The sequence below is a fragment of the Panthera tigris genome, chromosome C2 (genome assembly GCF_018350195.1).
Source record: "Panthera tigris isolate Pti1 chromosome C2, P.tigris_Pti1_mat1.1, whole genome shotgun sequence".
NCBI classification, from domain to species: Eukaryota; Metazoa; Chordata; class Mammalia; order Carnivora; family Felidae; genus Panthera; species Panthera tigris.
Genome location: NC_056668.1, coordinates 90,867,349 through 90,892,482, shown reverse-complemented (window position 1 = coordinate 90,892,482; position 25,134 = coordinate 90,867,349). Strand labels below are relative to the sequence as shown.

The 25,134-nt window shown below is 34.3% G+C and overlaps 2 protein-coding genes across 17 annotated transcripts in view; one reads left to right on the top strand and one right to left on the bottom strand.

The window, feature by feature from the left end:
• NAALADL2 (N-acetylated alpha-linked acidic dipeptidase like 2) overlaps positions 1-25,134 on the top strand; it is a 1,331,477-nt gene that overhangs the window by 246,580 nt on the left and 1,059,763 nt on the right. The gene's annotated exons all lie outside the window — the stretch shown is intronic.
• Positions 17,450-18,165, bottom strand: LOC102972952 (cyclic AMP-dependent transcription factor ATF-1-like). Its single transcript, XM_042998346.1, is given in 2 exon segments — positions 17,450-17,613; positions 17,616-18,165. Coding segments are annotated over 2 exon segments (714 nt in total).

The following is a 25,134-nucleotide window of genomic DNA, read 5'->3' as shown; positions in this document are numbered from 1 at the left end:
TGCCATTCATTCTAGGCCATTAGAAATTAAGATGTAGCCACTTTTCTAGAAAATTTTCTAATTTTATATTTAAAAAAAATATATATAATATATATAATAGAATAATGTATTAGCTATTTTCAAAAAGATTAATAGAAGGAAACTATTTTAATGATGTTTGTGAATTTAGTTGAGCTATTAATCAAATATCTCAAATTGCTCAATGTTTTTGGTATCTTTTTTGACTGATAGATGCAATTTTCACTGAATAAGGTTAACTTATTCAGTGTTAATATATGCATTTTGTTTCTTACAGAATCTTAAGATACTCTATGATTGTTCATTTTAACATTGGGAAGTTATTTATATTCATTAGATATGGAAAACTAAGTACCAAGATAGAGTGATTTTTTCAAAATCATAATATTTGTTAAAAATTTGTAGGTTGATTTTTAATATCAGTTTGGGAAGATCTTTATTCTCATTTTATTATAACTATGCATCTCTGAGGATGTGAAAAAATGATTTATCCATACTGTCATATATTTAACTTTAAGAGTTCATTAATGGACATATTTTATTCATTCTACCTTCATTAAAATTCATCTGAAATAAATGGTCATTTCCCTCTGCACAATTCTATTAAGAAAACACATTGTATTTTTTAGTAAACAAGAGGAATGGAATTTTGCCTTACTACCACTAAGAAAGTGTATTCATTTTTTTGGAGCAAGGGCAATAATATCCTGTATTAAATAAAAAGCTATTGACCCAGAAACCTTTTTGTAAATATAATTAGTTTATCTTAAAAAATATTATGTTTGATCCTGTAATTCTTTCTAGGTTATTAATAAGAAAGCATTATTTATAACTTACAGGAAGAATCAATATTGAAGCACTTATGTACAGGGTAAAAATGGTGTATCATTATCGATGGTTATTAGATAGGGAAACGTGTAGCCTCTACATGTATAGAGGTCTTACTTTCAATTAAGTATGATTAAATAAAAAGATTCAGCTTCATTAAGGTCTTTGGCACCTAAAGTGTTCATTTGTTTGTGGTTGGGACATTATCTATAATTATTTTATGAGGGAAGTCTTGGCCTTGCTCATAGTTATTTCCTCAAGTGGCATCTATTCAGGATGGGTTTAGATTAAAAGTCTTTAATGTCAACCCCAGAGTCCACTTACTTGATTTTTTATTAATAATATAGAATATTATATTCCATTCTTAGAAAACATTGCTGAACTCATAATTACCCACCTATTGTGAATAGGTTACTTAATAATATTAAATGATAATTGTTTGAAGGATATGCAGTTTAATTCTTTTGGATTATTGGTGCCGATTTAAACTTTTTTCTTAATTGATACATGAGGTATAGAACTTTTTAAAATAACGTTTATTTATTTATTTTGAGAGAGAAAGAGTGGGAGTGGGAGTGGAAGGGGCAGAGAGAGAGGGAGAGGGAGAGAATCCCAAGCAGGCTCCGCTCTGTCAGTGCAGAGCCCCATATGAGGCTTGAATTCATGGACCATTGTGAGATCATGACCTGAGCCAAAATCAAGAGTTGGATGCTTAACTGTCTCAGCCACCCAGGTACCCAAAACTTTTTCTACTTAGTCACTGTTTACCACAGTGACTTAGAACTAGGAGGAACCCCACCTGGACAGGACATATCTAAAGGTTGGGGACATGTAGAGTTCCTGCAAGTAGCCCTGATGTGTTTTGGTAAAACTTGTATTTCTTCTCCCTCAAGGTGAGAAGTGAAGACATAGTGATTAGGATGACACAAGCTATTGCTCAATCTCAGAGAAAGCCTCAGTTTCTTTATCTCTACTGTAAGAATAAAAATTAAAAAAAAATTAGAGTTATTTGAAGATTAAAGAAGTTAATTTGTCTAAAGCTTCTAGCACAGTACCTCATATATGGGAAACAATATGTGCTGTCAATTGTGATTATGTTATAGTTAATATTATTTTTAACTTTATCTCAGATAAAGCTATGTTTTTAGAAGTAATTTTACAAACTCCTTGGTCTGAGCTTTAAATGTAGAGTGCAAGCAATATGAAATTTGCTTCTATGTCATTATAAAAAAGTTATTGAGGGTATTATCAAAATTAGTGTCTCATTTATGATGACTCACAGGAGAAACATGGAACAACTTTATCACTCACTTGCTTTCCTTATTAAGCAGAAAGCTTAAAACATAATTTAACCTTTTCTAGATGACTCCTGGTTATTAAAAATATCAATTAAGTTGCAGAAGTGGGATTGTATGCTGAGGTCTATTGAGTTCCAAAGGAATATTTGCCCCAAAAGAGATGAATGAGGCAAGATAACTTGACTAGAGTTAATAAAAGCATTCCTGTTCAGAGAAAACTTGGGAATACATTAAGTGTGAAATTTTATGTGATGGGATGGTTTGTAGGAAAACAATCAAAATCCTAACTTTGTAAGTGTATAGAAATTCATGAAAAAATTAGCTTGGCTGAATTTTTTCATTTTTTTTAATATTTATTTATTTTTCAGAGACAGAGACAGAGCATGAGTGGGGGAGGGGCAGAGAGAGAGGGAGACACAGAATCCAAAGCAGGCTCCAGGCTCTGAGCTGTCAACACAGAGCCAGATTCGGAGCCCGAACCCAGAACCGCAAGATCATGACCCGAGCTGAAGTCGGAAGCTCAACCGACTGAGCCACCCAGGCACCCCAAGCTTGGCTGTAGTTTCATTACATTTGAATTATTTACTGTGGTGCTTATTTAGGGCCATAGTGTATGGCCATGTTGGGTGTGCACTGTGCAATTACAGTTGGGCCATTCACAGAGGCCAGGAAATAAGTGGTATTCCTTGAAACTGTTCAGTGAACAATCTTGTGATCTTGTAAGTGGCTCTGCATTTATTATGTACTGATATCTATGTGTTTTACATAGAGTATACTCATATAACAAAGCAAGATTTTTTTTTAGTGTTTATTTTTGAGAGAGAGAGAGAGAGACAGAGTGCGAGCAAAGGAGAGGCAGACAGAGAGGGAGACACAGAATCTGAAGCAGGCTCCAGGCTCTGAGATGTCAGCACAGAGCCTGACGTGGGGCTTGAACTCACGAACCATGAGATCATGACCTGAGCTGAAGTTGGACACAAAGCAAAATAATTTTTTTATGTAAAGCTATATTGCTATTATTTAGCTGCTTTTCTATAGCAAATTTCAATATTAAATAACATAAAAATTGCTTACAAAGTGTTTTATGTAAATTGACCTTGTTTAATTATACATTCCATTGCTCTTAACTAATATAAATTTACTTAGAAAAAAATGAAAATTAAATGTCTATCTAAATATGATAGCGTGCCATGGGATAAAGCCATGCTGTTTTGCATTGAAGTTAACTCCTTTTAAACAGTGAGTGAAATACAAATAAGATGAAACGGGTTTAAATCTTTATAGATATTGTCTTCCAAACATACATATTTATCTAGTTGTGCAAATAACACTGAAAAGTAATAGAGACCTTTGTTTACAATGTGTATCATATTTCTTGGTCAAATGCAATTCAGCCATCCCTCTGAAATGGGACAAAAATACATCATTGCTGAGAAAATAACTTAAAATGAAAACTAGTAGTTGTAATTAAATGGAAAAATACATGTAAAATCTAAATTTAAAGCAATTAATAAAATGACCTTGCTTCTTCATACAATATTTTATTATCAAAAAAAAAAATTCAGTTTTGTGCTACATATTCCTGTGACCACTTGACATATTGCATATAAGATCACCAGATTGTGGTTAAGCAAATAGTCTCACATAGACTTAACACTTTATCAATACATAAATCATGAACTATGAGCATCTTTTAATGGGGTTTTAGAAGCACAGTCTCATACCAATAAGCAATTAATGAATTTTTAATGACTACTTTCAAATACTAGCATCAATTGACGTGGACATAAATGTTTCTTTCTTAGATGTTGTGTTAACATAAAGTGCCTTTTTGGTGGCATCAGTTAAATATAGTATGTGTTTTTAAATGTGTATACCTGTGTGTTTCATGTGTTATTCATTTAGTGTGTTGTGGTGGACAGTTTAACGAGCTGCATGTTTAGTTTCTGATATTTGGGTTGAATGATAATTGTTTGGTGCTCTTATCTCTGGCAGTTGCTGTGCTCCTGTGCCTGCTGCATTGTCTCATAATTTAAAGGGAATATTGATTTACTATCTCACTGGGTTGAATGTATTTGGCATTATATATGCCAAATGATGCAAATTTTTTTTCTTTTCTTGAAGTCACTTGATAGATCACTGGAACCAACAAAGTCCCCTCAGTCTTCATGCTGTCTTTCAGAGCTTAAGATGGAGGAAGTTATAACATACCAAGGAAGGCGTGCCATAGTGGAACATTCGGTTGCTGAGCCACAAGACTAGCTCACTATTTTTCATTTTGTAAATATCAGCACCATTTTTCATTTTAAGGTAGACTCTAAGTTCAGTCTTGTGGAAATTATGTCTGTGTCTTGAACACTTATGCAGCAGTTCTTAGTAGACTTGCAAGAAAGAGGAAATTTAACTAGCTGATCCACAAATTAAGGGAAAGATATTTTCCTTTTAATTATGACAATTATGAAGACACTTTTTGGTCAACGGTAAGAAAATAAGAGAAACCAATAGTCCTGTGGTTATGAAAGGAAATTTCTGGATTTCCAACCTACAAGGAACTCATTAGACATGGATTCATGGACCTAGGTTCTGTGCCTTGTTCTGCATCTAGTTATTGATTGAATTTAGGGAAGATAGCTCCTTTAGGCCTCAATTTCTTTTCTGTATCATCTAGTCCTCACTCCTGGATGTGGGGCAGATAACTTCTATGCTCCCTTTAGGCTCTAATATTCTATATTTCTATAAGGAAAACTGTGCAAGGAATTTAAATATTTTTACTAAACTATTAGATGAGCAAGTATAGAAATCATTTTCTGGACTTCCACATATATTCTTATTTCACAGATAGCAAATTAACTATTTAAAAATATGAACATTTTATTGAAGTATAACATACATAAAGTATGCTGGTTAAAAATGTTAAGCTTAGGGTGCCTGGGTGGTTTAGTCAGGTTAAGCGTCCAATTCTTCATTTCGGCTTAGGGTTCATGACAACCGTTAGTGCTGAACCCACTTGGGATTTTCTTTCTCCCTCTCTCTCTGATCCTCTCCTGCTGTCTCTCTCTCTCTCTCAAAATAAATAAATAAACGTTTAAAAAATGTTAAGCTTGATGCATTTTTTTCAGGGTAAAGATTATACCATGAATTCTCTACCCATCAGAAAATAGAATATTATTATTACTCCAGGAACCCTCCTTCTTCCCCAAAGATAGCTATAATCCTGATTTTTAACACCATAGATTAGATACACCTCTTACTGAACTTTATAAAAATGGAATCATACAGGGGCGCCTGGGTGGCTCAGTCGGTTGAGCGTCCGACTTCAGCTCAGGTTATGCTCTCATGACTTGTGAGTTCGATCCTGTGTCGAGCTCTGTGGTGACAGCTCAGAGCCTGGAGCCTGCTTCAGGTTCTGTGTCTCCCTCTCTCTCTATCCTTCCCCTACTCACGCTCTTTCTCTCTCTTAAAATAAACATTAAAAATATTTTTTAAAAATGGGATCATACAGTATGTGCCTTTTTGCGTCTGACTTTTTCAGTCAGAATTGTTACTGAGATTCACTCATTTTTCTGCTGGATCAGTAGTCCCATTTGTTTTCATTACTATATACTCCACTGGAAAGACTGTGTCAGTTTATCTTGTTGACAGCCTTTTGATTATTTATATGAATATTATTGCTCTGGATATTTGTATTCATGCCTTTTAGTTAATATTATGATGAATTTTGGGGGGAGGGCTAGATACCTAGTGTGTAATTGTTAGGCTATATGATATGCATATTTTCAGCTTTAGTAGATATCCACATGTTTTCCAATATGGGTGTTAAAATTTACATACCTGGAACAATAAATCATGCCTACATCACAATACTTCCTTTTAGATGAGATCAGGTACATTCAGGGTGGTATGACCATAGACACAACACTTCATTTTAAACATTTGGTATTGTCAGTATGTTTAACGTTAGCCATTCTGGTGGGTGAATGTGTTTGTTTTGTTCTGTTTTGTTTCTTCTGGATAACTGATGAGATTGATCAACTTTTCCTATGTCTATTGAACATCTTTTGAGATTTAACTTTTGAGTCAGGAAAGCCAAATTTTAACAGTGGGTTTTCAGTATAATTGTCAGTTTGTTTGAAAGTCTGTATTCCTTCAAGTTAGCTACAAAATAAGTTTGGTTGCTCCTATCTAAAAAAACCTTGAAATTGTGGGACTCAAAAGTTTCCCTAGCCCAACAATACAGGAGCCTTGGCAGATGATGATACAACTTTTTCAGAAATATCTGTACTGTTTCAAGGCAACCTGCTTTCATTTGTGGAAAGCTGAGATTGTTATAAAACTATTTCTCATATTGATTCAAAATCTGCCTTTATATAATTTTGGTCTGATCACCCAAATATTGTTTTCTGGAACAATGCAGAATAAATTGATACTCTTTCCTCTCTGTTGAACCTTTACATATTTGAACAGAGCTCTCTCTCTTATGCCTTTTAGGCTCTGTGTCCAAAGGCTGAATCTAATTCTCACAACATTTCACATTTGTCTTGCTTGCTAGACCATTCATTCACTTTTCTACACATATTTCTGTGGACATACTGGAATTTGTCATTGACTTTCCAAATCTGTGATATTTGAAAATACAATTACTTTTCCACAGAACATCCTAAAATGCTGAATTGCAACCACTATGATCTATAAGCTATTATTAATTTTCAAGGTTAAATAAGTACTGTACTACTATCAGAAGAAAAAATATTCTATAGAAAATGTAAGTTCTGATTAAAGGCCAAGGACATAGTCCATTTTTATAATAAATAATATGGTATGTAAGTGGATAGTGAATGAAAGTGGTCATTGAAATCACATGTATAGGTGTTTGCAACCCTATCCATTTGCATTCCTATCAGTTTTGCATTAGGAGGATGTGAATTTTAGGCAATGAATTGTATTTTATATCTCTATTCCTGGAGAAACTAATTTTAATGTATTTAACATGAAGAAAACATGAAGTTAACTAAAAGTATTGGTACATTTGAGCATTATGTGTGCAACCCAGCCCTAATATCTGGTGTTGTTACTTTTATTAGTTGAACTCATGTGACAGGTTTTCATCATTATATACTATTTCAGCTAATCTTCAGAGTGCAATTATTGCAGTTTTACAGAAGAGAGTAGATGTTAGAGGATAAGTAACTTGCTCAGCATCATAGTGTAAGTATTCAGTAGAGCAAAGTTGAACCCAGGTTTGTGAAATTGAAATTCAAATGTCCATGTTCCTTCATGCATAGTTTGCTCCTTTGCACATGCAGATGTTTTTGTGTTGTATTAGCTTCCTAGAGATGCTCTAACAACTACCACAGACTGGATGGCTTAAAGCAATGGAACTTTATTCTCTTATAATCCAGAGACTAGAAGTCCACGATCAGGTTGTTGACAGGGAAGAATCCCACTGGAGGCTCTGAGAGAAAATCTGGTCAGTCCCTGTCTTCTACCTTCTGGTGGTAGCTGGCAATCCTTGGCATTCTTGGTTTGTGGGTGCATCACTGTAATCTTTGTCTCTTGGCATTCTCTCTGTGTCAGAATTTCTTTTATAATAATACCAGTCATTGGATTTAGGGTCCATCATGATCCAGTGTGATTTTGACTTAACTTGATTACATCTGTGAAGACTTTCAAAAAAGATCATATTAATAAGTATTGGCAGTTGGGACTTCAAAATATCTTTTTGGTGGAGAAACACAATTCAATTCACATGTCTGTGTAAAGGAAAATACATAATACACACTGATTTTTATTTGGATATAGTTAGCATGTAATAACAAAATATATAGGTACCAGATGTTTTTATTAAGTCAAACAAAGATTTTGATAATTAGCATTCTCATTAAATTGTGTCTATGCAGTATTATTCATAGATGTACAGGAATTGCCAGTTTTAAGAGCATGAACACAAATTATTTTCAACTACTTGCAAGCACTAAAAGTGAATTGTAAATATTAAATACTTACAATTATTGAATTATTACTTCTGAAACAAATACAGTGTCTTCTCTAATTAAAAAATAACTACACTCCTGGGCACCCGGGTGGCTCAGTTAGGCTTCCTACTGTTGATCTCAGCACGGGTCTTGATCTCAGTATTGTGTGTTCATGCCCCTCATTGGGCTCTGCACTATGTATGAAGCCTACTAAAAAAATATCATCATAATAAATTAAAAATAATAACTGTACTCCAGTATAAATTTTGTTATTAAAAAAATTTTTTTAATGTTCATTTATTTTTGAGAGAGAGAGAGACAGAGCATGAGCTGGGGAGGGGCATAAAGAGAGGGAGACACAGAATCTGAAGCAGGCTCCAGGCTCCGAGCTGTTGGCATAGAGCCTGACATGGGCTTGAACTCATGGACCATGAGATCATGACCTGAGCCAAAGTCAGATGCTTAACCAACTGAGCCATTCAAGTGCCCCTGAATTTTGTTATTTTTAAGGAAGTCAATGTCTAGCAGCACCTGGGTGGCTCAGTCAGTTAAGTGTCCTGGTTTGTGAAATTGAGCCCTGCATTGGGCTCTATGCTGATAGCATGGAGGCTGCTTGGAATTTTGTCTCTCTCTCTCTCTTTGCCTCTCCTGTGCATGCTCACACACACTCTCTCAAATAAACTTAAAAAAATTTCAGTGTCCTTATAGATAATTTTCTTTGAGGAGCAGCTTAAAATTTATGGTTTCCAATTGTCATTAAATGCAGTATTTGTGTAGTAGTATTTGCTTTCTGTAAATAAACTAAGGTGGAAATAGCCTTTGAAAGCACAAATCTGCATTTATGGATACAAATTTGATTTATCTGGCATTGCAGAGCTCCAGCCATCATTACTTTTTAAGAAATATTTCATTGTGGTAAAAAATGCATAACTTCGAATTTATCATTTTTATGATTTGTAAGTATACAATTAAGTAGCATTAAGTATATTCACAGCATTGTACAGTAGATCTCTTGAACTTTTTCATCCTGTAAAACTGAAACTATACACATTGAACAACAACTCCTCATTTCTCCCTCCCCTCAGTCCTTGGCAACCATTATTCTACTTTCTATTTCTATGAGTTTGACTAATTTAAATTCTTCACATAAATGGAATCAACAGTATTTGAATTTTTGTGACTGGTTTACTTTACTAGCATAATGTCTTCAAAGGTACATTCATACTGTAGCACATGACAGGATTTCCTTACCATTTAAACCTTAGTAGTATTCAGGGGACCTGGGTGGCTCAGTTGGTTAAGCTTCGACTTTGGCTCAGATCATGATCTCAAGGTTTGTGGATTCGAGCCCTGCATTGGGCTCTGTGCTGACAGCTTGGAGCCAGGGACCTGCTTCAGATTCTGTGTCTCGCTCTCTGTCTCTCTCTGCCCCACCCCCAGCCACACCCCATCTCTCTCTCTCTCTCAAAAATAGACATTAAAAAAAACTTAATAGTAATCCATGGTTTTTATATACCACATTTTCTTTTTACATTTATCTGTCAGTGAATATGGATTGCTTTCACCTCTTGACTGTTGTGAGTAGTGCTGCTATGAACATAGATGTGCAAATATTTCCGAATTATGTGATGTGTGTGTGTATATATTCCTTAAGTCCTAATATAAGGATATTCTAAACTTTGTTATTGATTAAGGTAAGCAAGAGACAACTGTGATTCGCATATTCTCTGTCCTTGTTTGACTCCACTGCCTCAACACAATGCATTTCAATGTCGACTTTTCTGCTCCCACATTGGATACTAGCTAAACTTTGGTTCTCTACCCTCCAACCTTGGAACATAGCCATTTCTGTAAAAAGCTTAAAAGTAGAACAGGGCTGCAAATGCCAACAAAAGTATGTTTATATGCTCAAAGGCATTTTGTCAAAAGATATGGAAAAAATTCTCCTGATTCAGTCAACATTCAGCATGTTTATTGAGGACCTACTATGGGTCACACTCTATTTATTCTTTCATAACAGAACAGTGAGTAAGTCTGGAAAGAAAATCCCTGCCCTACTGGAGCTTATATTTTTTGTGAGACAAATACGTATGGTGGTGGTGTTCATCGTGATGATGTGTCTGTGTATTCTATGTTAGGGAGAAATACTTGTTAATAAGAAAATAGAGTGGAGAAAAAGAATGGGAAGTGTCAGGGGGCATAATTTTACATAAGGTAGGGAAGAGAGGTCTAGCTCAGGTGGCTTTTGAATAAAGATATGATGGTTAAGGAGTGAATCATGGGGTTATCTAAGAGCATTTCAGGCAGTGAGAGCAGCAAGTGCAAGGGCCTTGTGGTGAGAAAAGCCTACTGAGGGTGTCACTGTCATTCAAATGGAGGGGTGGGAAGAGAGTGGGAACAAACAAAGTCAGAGGGAGCACGGAAATTGTAGGTCATTATAAAGACTCTGGTTTGTACTGTGATTGAAATGGGAAACCATTGTGAACTTTTGAGCAGAATAGGGACATGCTCTGACCTATGCTTTCAAAATATCACTCTGGCTGCTAGACTGATGAGAGCCACATTAAAGGATGGTCAGTCTCAGTTAATGATGCATAGAATTTTTTTTTTTAAGTGAAAGTAAAGAAGACATTTTGGCATAATGGAATTAGGCAAACAAAATACTTTTTTGCTGGGGGAATTTCAACATAGATTCCTAAATAGGTTTTACAAGCTCACTTTATAATATCGTTCAAGGTGTCGGGTCTAATAGGTAAATGACATCCTCTTCCGTCAAGAAACACAATTTGACTGTAATACAAATTCAGTTTCATAATAGAAGGAAGAATAAGTAATAGGGGATTTGGAAGAAGAAACATTTGCTTTAGACTGTGGGGATCTGGGATAGCTTTATAGATGGGAATATATTTGACTTGGGCCTTGAAAGAATAAAAGAAAATTGGCAGGTTAAAAATGTGGAGAGACAGGCATTCTAAACCAAGGCACAAAAATGCTTTGTTACTGTAGGTAATGAAATGTACAAATACTGTGATATTGAGATTCTTAGTTTTAAGGGAAAATGTCCCCATATTTACCTAAATACCGTACTGTTGAACCCTTTCCCCCATATATTTGTCATTTTTGTGCTTTTTAAAGGATTTCTAACATAATACTGAAATTATTTATTGAATATTAACTTTTTGTGGAAAAATTCAAAGAATTCCTTTAGTTAACCATTTACATTTCTATTGGGCCCAGAGTAGGTATAGAAAGAAGCGTGATTGGGATGATGAAGGAAAGGGTTTATTTATTTTTTATACTGTTATTTTTCTCTTCCTTTACTTCCTTTCTCCCTCAACTCTTTCTTTGTCTCTGCTATTTTTTCTGACTTTCTCCTCTCACTCCGGAGTCTACACTGACCTGGATTTAATAATAAATGTATATTTATTTATGTTTGCTGCTGACTTTATTTTTTAACAAGGTAAATACTTTATAAATTATCTAATTAAAAAAATTGAGTAGTCATTAATTTTTGTTTTGTGATTTAGTTTTCCTGGGCAGGAAAAAGTTTCTCAACTTAGTTATAGGTTATATTCATTTTTGATACCTGTTTGAATAGAGTTCATTTTCTAAATGTAATTTAACTTTTGGTCCATCCCTTTATTGTTTTAAAGATTTCTGTTATAAATTCCTATAAATGCTATACATTTGCCTTCCCTTTATTAAATAGCTGTTCTTGAGTATATAATGTGAGCTTCAACAGATGTTTTGTTCGGTTACTGACTTTTGGAGGTAAGTATTCTATTTTTAAATTTACTGTTTAGGGGAAAAAAACCTATGGAAGCTTTGAGATTATTTCTAGTTGTGAAGAGAGACTATTTAGGGATGACATTTGCACCTGAGAGTTGCTGCAGAAATGGGTTCATCTAGTTAACCTTCATCCGAATTGCCATCTTCTACGTTATCCTATGAAACAACTGGAGAAGGAGAAAATGTTAATAAGGAAGCTTTTCAGGATTAATTTTTTTTTCATTTTCAGAAAGTGAAGTGTTTGCCACTTTCCATGTTAAATAAGGTTCCTTGCTTGGCAACATAGGCTTTGCTGCAGTAATTGTGTGCTCGCAGCAAATACTTGATGGTGGAGAAGACAAGTGCAAAAAGCAATTTTTGCAACAGCCAACCAGAACAGCCTGTTCTGTTCCCAATAAATTAATGGATTTAACCTTGCAGCTGTAGCAGTGTTATTATGCAAATATACTCTGAGTATTATGAAAGCCAACTGATTCTCTATAGAGAAAGTTGTTTCTTTCTTCCTCAGAATTCTGAGTGACTAGATAATTGACACATTGTGTAACCATGTTAAGTGAAGAAAAAAATATTTTCAGTAAATCTACTGAGTTTTATTTTATGTTCCAATGTTTTCAGCAATTTACTGAGGCTTTTACTTAGAACAATATTATTTAGCCCAGTAAATTCAAGTGTCCACAGACAACCTCCTAGAAAAGGGAAGGAAGGAAAAATATTATGTGGCTCTTTGTGTTATGTTTTTAATCCAGGCAGAAATTAAAATTTACTTTAATGTTATTCAAGTGTAATGGTCTGATTGTACTGAATATCTTCGAAGTAATATATTTGCATTCTGATCCATGATAGACTAGAGAACGGTGCACTAATTATTTGATCAAGTTGATAGCCACTTTGGTTTTTAAAGCTGATCTTAGATTTATACCACATATAAAACACTTACAGTTGAAAGTTCACACTTGGTAATTGACCAAATGTGAAGATCACTCAAAGGACTCTTCACTAGATTGAAGTTCCATGGCTAATGCAATCTTTGATTTAAAAATATTTAAAAAGAGAAAGTATAAGAGTGAGAGCATTGGTGGCTTCATTGTGCTAAGGCACTACAGCTGATGGGGAAAATGATGATCTTGGGAATCCGTTCAACCATTTTATATGAATAATATGCAATATAGTATATTTTGGTTTGTTATAGCTGATACTCACCTTAGGTGAGTTTTACACTATTAGATCATATAAAATACATTTAAAAATTACTTGAAAGTGTTATGAAACCATTCTGTACATATTCAGATATTAGGGATTATAATAACTGCAGCTATATAGTTTTAAAGAACACTGCTTTGGAATCTGAAGTCCTAGATTTTTGTGCTTTGAGTTCTTTAACCTCTTAAAACAGCTTCATCTAAAAATAACAATGCCTTAGAATAGATTTAACTAAGAATAGATTTAAATATATTTAGAGGAGTCTTATAAACCTTAAGTCACAAGGTAAATATATTTATTCTTTAATGTGATTAGTCTATGCTTATGGTCTTTATATTTCAGTAAAACATTATAAACCACCATTTCACTTCAAGTTAATAATTCTTGCTTTTGCATTCCAAACAAAATGTTTTGAAGTTAGTATCTGTTTAAAAAGTTTTATCAAGTAAGTCATTACATAAGTATAAAAACTAACAATGATTCACATATGGTAACTATAACATTGCCATAACTTTTCAAAAACTCTTTGTCATGCACACCCTTTGTACTACTTACCATCCATCCATTCTTTCCTGTATTTTTATAATATCCTGAGTACTTTTGTATCCAATACTCAGCTTGTATTTATATAAATTCTTCTCCTTATCATATCTCTGTTTTCCCCTAGTCTCATGGTGACTCAATCCTGAATTTGGGTTTTTTTTTTTTTTACATTGCTTTTAATTTTTACAGTTTGACACATATGTTTATGTCCTTAAACAATATATAGTTTTCATGATTTTGGACTTCAAGATCATGTTGAATTTCCTCTCTTGGGATTTTTTTTCCATTTAACATCATTTTGTCATTCATATTATAATATTAATGTAATTATACATTACATACATATGTTGTGCATATTAGTTATGTAATCAACTAATGTTCACCTCTGTATTATATTTCATCATGTGATTATGCCATTGTAAGTTTCCTTTTTCTCCTGTCAATGACATTTGGTTTCTTTCGTTTCTTTTCTTTTGTATTTCTAATATAGGCAGTGCTTCTATACAGCTGGTTCTCATTATTCATAGTAGTTATGTTTTATAAAGTTGATTAGAACACAGAATTAGCCAATACTACATCATTGACCCCAGAGGAAATACAGGGATAAGTTCCTGGGAGCCTCTGGTCACAACATTTTCCTCAATCAATACATAAACTTGTTTTATGTGTGTTTCTATTTAAAGACACCTTATGTAATATATATTGTTGATTCATTGACATTGAACTCATGGTCAGCAACACTATAACTCATGACTGAATGAACCTTATCCAACACATGGATTTTCTCCATGAGACACAACATAGCTTCTTGCATTTAGTAACACGAGACAGCACTTCAGTAGTACACTGGGGGCCATTAGAGACAGCAAAATCATACACGAAGAGCACAAAATGCAAGAAAAAAATGTGCCACTCAATAGACTACAGGAAGGACACTTGTTTATAGTATGAGAGGGTCTCTTTGTTTAACCTCAGGTGGGAATGTATACCTAAGATGATGTAAATTTTTCACTACTCTGTGCATGTATACATCTTCCAATGGAAACAGAAGCATATTAAGTTACAAATAAATTTTAGAGAATAGGTGAATCCACAAATAAAGAATTCACGAAGAGAATAGACAGTATGTATGTATTTCACTGAAGTGCTTATCAAACACCAACATAATAAAATTCAGATTTCTGGTGCAACCCACCTCCCCCCTCCCCCCCCCCACCCTGAGATTTTGATTTAGTAGGTCTGGTGTATGTAGGGCCTGAGAATTTGCATTTCTAACTAGGTTTTGGGTGATGCTGATAATGCTAATTCATGGAATTCACTTTGCAAAGCTCTTTCTTATTAGATCGATATAACAATTCTCTAAGGCATATACCTTGCTGGAGTTGCCAGCTCAAAAATCTAAGCACTTTGTATTTACCTTCAACTTTAGTTGCAGGATGACATTTTTTTTTCCAGATTGGTTGTACAAATTTACATTGTATATCAGTAGTGTTGTGATTATTCCTTGTTATTACCAGTATTGGATATTATCAGACTTTTTATATTTTGCCAGTCATTTGATTTTATTTGTATTTCTATAATCACTGATAAAATTGAGCATCTTTTATGTTTATTTGCCTTAATACATATTGTACAAACTACCTGTACAATTCTTCTACACATTTGCCGGTGGGTTGTTGGTGGGCTGACTCATGTGAGTGCATGCATGTTTGGAATAATTCTATCTTGTTGGTGGATTTCACTTTTTGTATACATTAACATTCAGAAAACTTAATTTTATCAGATATCCTTTAATTTCACAGACAATATGATACGTATTGTATAAGAAGTGCACAATAGTTTTGTAGTACAATTTCATTAGTTTTACAGTACAATTTCAAAGTGTATACAAACTGGAATACAGAGATTAAACACTGGTGTATGGATGGCATTACTGAGCTTTGGATAAACTGCATACAAAACTTGCAATTCAAGTATTAGCCAATCTGGAAACTACTTCTCATAATATAAAGAGGATACTTTGCGATGCAAAGTATTTTTTTTTACTAAACTATATAAACATTTAAAATAATCATTAAGAACTCAACTTTAGAATTTATAAAGATTAGCTATAAAAATATATTGGCAGTCACTTTTCTTATAAATGTACCATTGATTGGGGCGCCTGGGTGGCTCAGTCGGTTAAGCATTCAACTTTGGCTCAGGTCATGATCTCCTGGTTTGTGGGTTCGAGCCCCACATTGGGCTCTGTGCTGACAGCTCAGACCCTGGAGCCTGCTTCGCATTCTGTGTCTCCCGCCCTCTCGGTGCTTCCCCTGCTCATGCTCTGTCTCTATCTCAAAAATAAATAAACATTAAATTAAAAAAAATAACCATACTATTTTAGAATCTGATAAACCTTACATTAAATTGATTATAAAATCCTCTTGGAAAACTTTGGTATGCATCCTCAGAAGGTTTTTTAAAAATGCTGTAGGGGTGCCTGGGTGGCTCAGTTGGTTGAGCGTCCGACTTTGGCTCAGGTCATGATCTCGCGGTCCGTGAGTTTGAGCCCTGTGTGGGGCTCTGTGCTGACAGCTCAGAGCCTGGAGCCTGCTTCAGATTCTCTCTCCCTCTCTCTGCCCCTCCACCACTCACGCTCTGTTTCTCCTTTCCTATCAAAAATAAATAAACTTAAAAAAAATTTTTTTAAATGCTCTAATATCAGGGCACCTGGGTGGCTTAGTCAGTTAAGTATCGGACTTCAGCTCAAGTAATGATCTGAGTTTGAACCCCTGTCACGCTCTGTGTTGACAGCTCAGAGCCTGGAGCCTTCTTCAGATTCTGTATCTCCCTCTCTCTCTGTTCCTCCCTACTTGCACTCTGTCTCTCTGTCTCTCTCTCAAAAATAAATAAACATTTAAAAGATTAAAAAAATATTCTAATATCATTTCAAGAGCCTGTAAATATTCCATTCTATTAAAGCACAACCGAATAGGTAATGTATATTCAACTGCATACAGAATATAGAATCAAAAAACAATTTATTATATATTTGTAGAAAATCTCAATTACCAGAGTAACCAAAAAACAAACCACTTAAAAGTATCAAACTTTTAAATAGAAAAGTATCAAACATTTAAACAGAAGTTCTCTTTCCATTCTGATAAAAAATGTTACAAAATCACCCTACTCCATTCATATATCTTAGATGCCTTTGAGGACAAAACCTCAAAAATAGTTAAACACAAGTCTCAAAACCCATCTCAAGTCCAAGAAACAAACTTAAAAAAAAAAACAAAACATTTCAACGATCTGACAATAGAACAAGTATACATAATCAGAACATATGATTTATATATTTACTTATATATTAGCTTTTCTATTTGTAATTTAGAATTATTGGCAGAAATAGAACATATAAACACACACAATTGAAAAATGTAAACTTTAGGAAATGGTAAGAAATGCAAACCTATAAGGTAAACTGATTTATTTTAAAAATCCATTTACCAAATTTCATCTTCTCTGGCATTTTTGGATTATTGTCATTTCGGAAATTCAAATTGGTGAAAGCTCACTTCCCGCTTCTTGAGTGGGTTTCATTTTTCCAGAGCTTCCAGCTGTGTCAGTGACTTCCTTGAGCTCATTTTCCATTTTATCTTCTATCACCAGATGTCTTGCATAAGATATTTATCTTTGAATTGCAAAAGCCTAAATAAAATGCTTCATTTTTGGCCTTTTAATTTATAAACCTCTTCTAAAAAGAAAAGAAATCCCATATAAATTTTAGGAAGTCTGCAAAAATATTTTCTTTCTTAATCAAATACCTTTATGGGAATAAAGATCCTTCAAAGTTTTTAACTCTTCTATTAGAGTTTTATTTTGATTTTCCAAGACTGCAACCCGATTTTCCAGGCATTTCACATATTCTTTCTTCTTTATGAGACATTCTTGCGCAGCTTCTCTGTTTTTCATTGACCTATTTCTCTTTTCAGTTGGGGGTCATCTGTCTTAGTTGTCTGAGATATAAGTGTCACAGGAAATATCATTACCACAGGTTGTGGCAGCGAAATAGCTGAAGGGGTGGTACAGATCTGATATGTGCGCATATCTCCTGATGCAGTTTGTACAACCACCTGGTTGCTAGGCACAAGTATTTGCTGTCCATCGGAGGTCTGTGCATGCTGGAGAATTGTCCCTTGCTGAGTACTGACTGAATTTGTCATGGTTAATGTCTGAAGTCCCTGTACTCCATCTGTGCCTGAACTGGCCAGTTGTAAGTCTCCCTTTGGGGCAATGGCAATGTACTGTCCATTGCTAGTTTGACAGATGGGAGTTGGGACACACATAGAAGTGACAGCAGAAACTCCAGGGTTTTCTCTGTCTTCTGTTCTGCCCCATGTATCTTCAGAAGATAAACCTTTCAAAATTTTTCTGCAAGATGCACACCATGCTAGCATCCCGCAGGCTTTCTGTGAAGAGCCTATACTGTCTGATGAGTCCTGAGACTCCTCACTTTCTGATAATGATACCATTGCACCTGTGGTGGGTGAACTGTCATTCATAATAATGAAAAAATATATATAAAACACTTAAAACACTTAAAAATAAATTTCACAAAAATGTCCCAGAATCCCAAACTTCACTTTATGACATTATTAAAGGATAGAAAATAATGTGAATAATTGTAGCTGCTTGCCAATGAAGATATTCTGTGACCCTAAATGGAATGACTTAACACTTAAAATCCATCCCAAATTACAGTGGTGAGACATGATCCCATTTTTCGGAGCTTAAGGCATGGGAGGAAACAATGGACTGTTCACATTGGTTACTTGAAGGTGGTTGATTAGAAGGGATAGGGAAGTGCTACTTAATGTTTTACACAACTCTGTGTTGCATAGGTTCAATTAACTTTTCACTTTCGTTAGAGTAGCAATTTTTGTGTGGGCTTTGGATGTGCACAGACTCTATATTCTCCATGTTTATTCTTTATTTAATAGCAACGTTTTCTTGGGAAAGTCATTTTACCTATCTGTGCCTCAATTTCTGCCTCTTTAAAGTGAGGTTAATAATGGTTATTACCAGGGGTGCCTGGCTGGCTCAGTTGGTTAAACATCCCACTCTTGGTTTTGGCTCAGGTCATAATCTCAAGGTTTGGTGAGTTTGAGCCTCGCTTTAGGCTCTGTACTCCCACTGCTTGGGATTTTCTGTCTCCCTCTCTCTCTGCCTCTCCTCCATTCGTGCTGTCTCTCTCTCAAAATAAATAAATAAATAAATAAATAAATAAATAAATAAATAAATAAATAAATAAAATAAATACAATAAGTAAATAAACTTAAAAAAAATCAGTCTGTAGGGTGCCTGGATGGCTAAGTCAGTTAAGCATCTGACTTTGACTCAGGTCATCAGCATTGGTTGAGCTCGAGCCCCACTTCAGGTGAGCATGAGCCCCACTTTGGGGTGAGCCACGCTTCTCTCTCTCTCCCTCTCTCTCTACCCCTTGCTTACTTACACCTTCTCTCTTTCTCAAAAAAAAAAAAAATAAATAAAGGTTTAGCAGAGTGTACACCCTTAGCAAGTGGAAGCTATTCTGTCTCTGATATAAGAGGCCTTATTCTGATAGTGCTTCTCCTCCGATCTGTTCATGTGTAATAGCTCCCTGCTCCGACCCCAGACAGCTATGGTGTAGAGGAAAGGACATCAGGTCTAAATACATGGAGGACTGAACTTAGTAAGTTTGAATACTATAGGATTGGTACAATACTGCATAAATAATGCTTTAAATTTTTTTCATAAATTTTTATTATAGGCAGCCTGACAAATTTACATCTGTGGTAGCTTATAAAATTGCTAAACCAGTCAAGCTGTTAGAATTGAAATTTTGCTATCTCTTGACTTACATGGGTACCTGTTTTGTTAACTTATATAAAACATATGGACACTGGCATATTATTTGACTTTGTAATATTGATAATGTGTTTTTACTCATTTTCAAAACATCTCATTCTTTTCTTTTCTTTTTTTCTTAAGTGAGTTCTACACCCATTGTGGGGCTTGAACTCACAACCCTGAGAGCAAGAATCGCCTGACAGGTTAGGCTTAGTCAGCCAGGTGCCTCCAATATATCTCATTCTAGAAGCACATTAAAAATATGGAGTAACCAGATATTTTCTACTGAAGGATATTTTTAAAAGTTAGTTAATGATTAAAAACCACTTCATGCCAATTTCTTTTACAGTTTTCAAAGTGTTATGAAACTTGTTTTTGTTCCCAGTAGATTTAAATATACTTTGATTACATCATCTGCAATGTATATTTAGCCTTAAAGTTAATTTCCCATTTAAAAGCACCTCAATTTGAAAGAAAATATGTTTCCTTTTTTAATTCAAGCTCCCAAATGCTTGATAAAATCATGGCTTTTGAGTCTTCATTGGTAACTACCACTTGTGAGGATCTTTTGCCCTGTGCTTTGTGTGAATTTCCAGGCATGTTCCAGTGTCTCTTATCACAGTGACACTCCCATTAAGAAGGGTACGATGTTAAGTGTATTTTTCTTGATTTTGTTTGCTTTGACAGTTGTCAGAAGACAAATATTTCAGAAAAGACTCTTGATTTTTCCCAAAGTGTTATAGTTTTACAGTTTACCTGACACTAGGAAGAAATGTGTCATTATTATAGCTCATTTTCCTTATTTTATTTTAAATTTTGAAGTCCAAACTTAACTGACAATGTCTGCTTTTGGATATTTTGAGCCACGTTCAAAATTGCTGCCCTAAAGACTTAAAATACACACAATGATGTGTTACTTAGAAAATAATGGGGTGCCGGGAACCCCAGCTTAGTCAGTTGAGCATCTGATTTGATTTTGGTTCAGGTCATCATCTTATAGTCATGAGATTGAGCCCGGATAGATGCTTAGCATGGAGCTTGCTTAATTTTCTCTCTCTTCCCTGCTTCCTCTACTGCCCCCCATCCCCTCCTGCACTCAGTCTGTCTCTAAAAAAATAAAGAAAATAATATAATAACATGAATTTTGGTCATGAGATTTAAAAACAAAGGATATGATAAGCAGTACAAGTAAATTAGTCATTCACTGAAAAACTATTTTTAAAATGCAAAGACTTGGTGCTGTAATTACACTAGTGATGAAAAATAAACATAAGGCCCATAAGCCTACCTTTGTATAGCTTACATTCTAATGGGAATTCTAATATTGATCAGGTAAAATCACACGTATACACAGGAAGGGATAAGACTCCTCTAATAACCCAAAAGGTGGGTAGGCTTAAATGAGAAGAGGAAAGTGTATTCCAGGCAAAAGGGAATGGAATAAGTAGGAGGGACTGGGGGAGTGCTGAGAGAATTGGCTTTTGAGACACAGGCTGAATGATCTTGCAGAAAATGAAAACAGAATCAAGCAGAACCTTTGGGACAAAGGACTTGATGATTGTTAGATTAGATTCCTTCTTGTCAGTAGCTATCTACAACAGTTAATCATTATCAAGGGTTTCTGTGTATAACATATACAAACATCCACATCTTCCTGTGTATAAGACATTTAAAATAAACATTTAAAATTATGCTGATCATTGGGGCACCTGAGTAGCTCAGTCCATTAAGCATCCAATTCTTGAGTTTGGCTCAGCTCATGATCTCATGGTTCATAAGATTGAGACCCGCCCTATGTCAGGCTCTGCGCTGACAACATGGAGCCTGTTTGGGCTTCTCTGTCTCCCTCTCCCTCTGCCCTCTCCTGCTCCCACTCTCTCTCTCTCTCTCAAAATAATTAAATAAACTTAAATAAATAAATAAAATTATGCTGATGATTCAGAAGGGCATAATTACTTCATGAGCTGTAAATTTAGACATCCTTTAATTCATTCCTTTTTTCCCTTGAGAAACCTAAAAAAGTTTTAGCTGACTAGTTCAAGAGGAACCTGTTTTTATATTAAAATTTTAACTGTCTATCCATAGTATCAACAATATCATTATACTTTGGTTATCATAGAACATTAAATTAACCTCCCTTATTTTTAAATTAATGACTAGTTTAAAATTTAAATATTGCCTATAATTTTCATGGCTCGTAAAGAAATACTTGATATCTAACCAACTTGCATTTGAATAGGCTCTTCTGTTACTGAATACAAGAATTCCATGCATGGTAGGAGCAGGACTTATCAGGCATTGGGGCTTGCTTCTGGTAGAGATACATAAAAATATTTTTATACATCATGCATTATTCCTCAGTTCCTTCTAAAAATGGCTCATCTGTTGTTTTTATTATTAGATGTAGGATGTTTCAGTTATAAAATTGAAGACAATTATTATGTTCATAATTGAGTCTCTTGTGTGAGGGTATATACCATTTAAATATCTTGGCGTCAGCTTATTGATTTTGTTCAGGGTCAAAATTAGAAGCACCATCAATAATCTCAATACAGCATAATGTGCACGGTACAAAGTTTAAATATTTAGTCACTGAGTTGACTCTTACAATGTCAAGGGGAAAACACAGTTAATAGGATAATAAGTACCTAAAGTGATACTAAAGAAGAACTAAGTGTGTCTAAGTCAGATTATTTGTTTCTCATATGATGAGCAGACATGAGAAATCATTTTTTATCTTAAAATTTATATTTTATCATTGTTAAAAACAAATACAAAGCAAATACTAAATTTTGAGCACTTCATATATTTTACTAGTTATGGCATGTCTACTTGGTGTGAGATTCAGAGAGAAGCCCACATGTCCACTAAATAAAAAATTCAAGAGAAATGGAAATTCAACCAGAGGTGAGAGTACTAAAATTGCACCTATTATAACCACCTTATTTTGTCTAGTGTTAGTGTGCTTTATTTCAAAATTGTACATAAGAAAAATAGGGTAAATTAAGGAAAATAACTAAATTGTAGAAGTACCAAATATTATACAAACTTGATTTCCCAAATGCAGTTATTATACATACATACATACATACATACATACATACTTACGTAGAGAGAGAGAGAGCAAGAGTGAGAGCATCCACAAGGGAGCTTGCTTCTGGTAGAGATACATATAGATGTATGTGTGCATGTAATTAAATGTATTTCTAGCATTTTTCAGTCATTTAGTGTTTATTGAACTTTACCCTGGTAATATAAAAGAGAAGAATTAGAAGAATATAAGTAACTTTTATAAAAGAAAATGTTAGTTCAATGTGACAATTTTAGTTTTGTCCTAATACGAGAGACTAATATTCATCATACCATGCATACAATTTAAAGTGAAAATGAGAATCTTTTTTTTTTTTTTTCCAAAAGCTATAAAGTGTTCAACAGCTTGGGTTGTTTAAAATAGCTTAGGTTTTTAGGATTATATTAGGGAGAGTTTTTAAAGAAACATTTGTATTTCAATTTTTAATTTAATGATTAGGTTTCAATGCTTTACATTTAGGGGATATATAGGCTTCAGTTTTCTCTCATGTGCAGGTACTTATTAAAAGAGGTATGTTGTTTCATCCAGTTAATTTGCGTGTTAAAATCACACACTCTTCTTATACATAAACTTCTTTTGTATATACTAGATTTACATTTTTCCAAGATCCTGAAATTAATAATAGGATTGTTATAGAACCTTTGTATGTCATGTGTTTAGAATTTGGAGATTCAGATGGAGTAACTAATAAATAATTAACCTTTACTTGATCAATAGAAATTATAGATTAATTAAGCACACCTGAATGAGAAATTGTTCCTTATATGATTTTATTCACCATTTTATAGAAAATCAAGGAAATGAATTATCTGTTTAAATAATTTAATGGAATCACATCTTAATATTTACCAGTCATTTTTGGATGCACAATGCCTTAAAGTTCTGCCATAAAGTTAGTCATAATGAATGCAATTGAATTTCTCTAAAATACTTAGACTTTACAGCTATTCTCAATATCCTCACCTAGATTAGTGAGTTTTTTTCCTATAATTTTTAAAATGTAACTATACATAGTGTTTCAGTTATCTACTTTTCTAAGACTAATATGGCAACTTATTGAAGAGACTATCTTTCATGAATGTGTTCCATAATTTGTAGATGGTACCTATGCATATGGCAGTTATATGTTTATTAAATATGTGGTTCTTTTAAAACTTAAAACCCATTCCTATGGGGCGCCTGGGTGGCTCAGTCGGCTAAGCGGACGACTTCGGCTCAGGTCATGATCTCGCAGTCCATGAGTTCGAGCCCCGCCTCGGGCTCTGTGCTGACAGCTCAGAGCCTGGAGCCTGTTTCAGATTCTGTGTCTCCTTCTCTCTGACCCTCCCCCGTTCATGCTGTGTCTCTCTCTGTCTCAAAAATAAATAAACGTTAAAAAAAATTAAAACTTAAAACCTATTCCTGTTCAAAATTCTTAGAAGACTATGGAAGTTTATTTCCTTATCTTTGTAAGGAACCTGAGTCAAACCAAGAAGCTATATCATTAACAGTGAGATATTAGGTGAACTCCCATTAAAGTTATAGAAAAAGGAGACAAGGGTTTACTCATCACGTGACCACTATGATAAAGTGAATCTTAGGGGGAAAAAATTATTTTGCGTCTGGATTGTTACTCTTAGTTAAAAATACGTTTTCTAAAAAATAATAAAATAAAATAAAATAAAATAAAATAAAATAAAATAAAATGTTTTCTTACTCTGTAAATGGTTACTAGAGATAATATTTTATGGGGCAAAAAATGTTGGAGTTTGGATCCAGCCCTAACTGACTGCTTACTTACACTTGTTCAAAACAACATGCTATCTTCAGACTCTCTGTAAACTGGTTATGTCAAAACTCACAAAAATCTGTCATGGGGTTGTTACAAGAACACCCTGAGGATAATAGATATGAAAAACTTTATGAGTGGTAGGACAGTACTAGATTTGGTATGATAATTAATAGTGAAAACAATAAGCACAATATTTAATTCATTTTTATGAACCTGTTTTATTCCCCCTTCATGAACTGTACATTCTACTTGTCAGTATTATTTAGTATTCTCTCTAAACGTGCTGCATTTTCTGCCTATTTTGCACTGACATTTTTGTTAGTCTTTTCCCTATACTTGGACTGCCCTTTTTCTATAATATCTGTTCATTAAAGGAGTCCTCAGCTTTCAAGATCCACAAGAATACCAATTGTTCCATGAACTAGTCTTGAAATTCACTACTATTACCTCCTTTACTACTTGGAGAAATGGAGAAACCTTTTTTACCTGTCATGAAGATTCTCCCATTCTTATCAATTCAGCCTCTGATTCTCTTGCCTCACCAGAGTTGTCAGGTAGCTTGTTAGACATGCAGAATCCCAGGCCATACCCCAGACTAAGATTCCTGGGAGATTCTTATGCATATTACAGATTGAGAAACACTGCCTTAATTAATTATAAACTCCTTGGGAGGGAGGACATGATGAAGGGAGAGCTTCTCTGTCTTGTCGTAGTATGCTCTATAAGGCTATCTGTTATCCAGTGATTTGC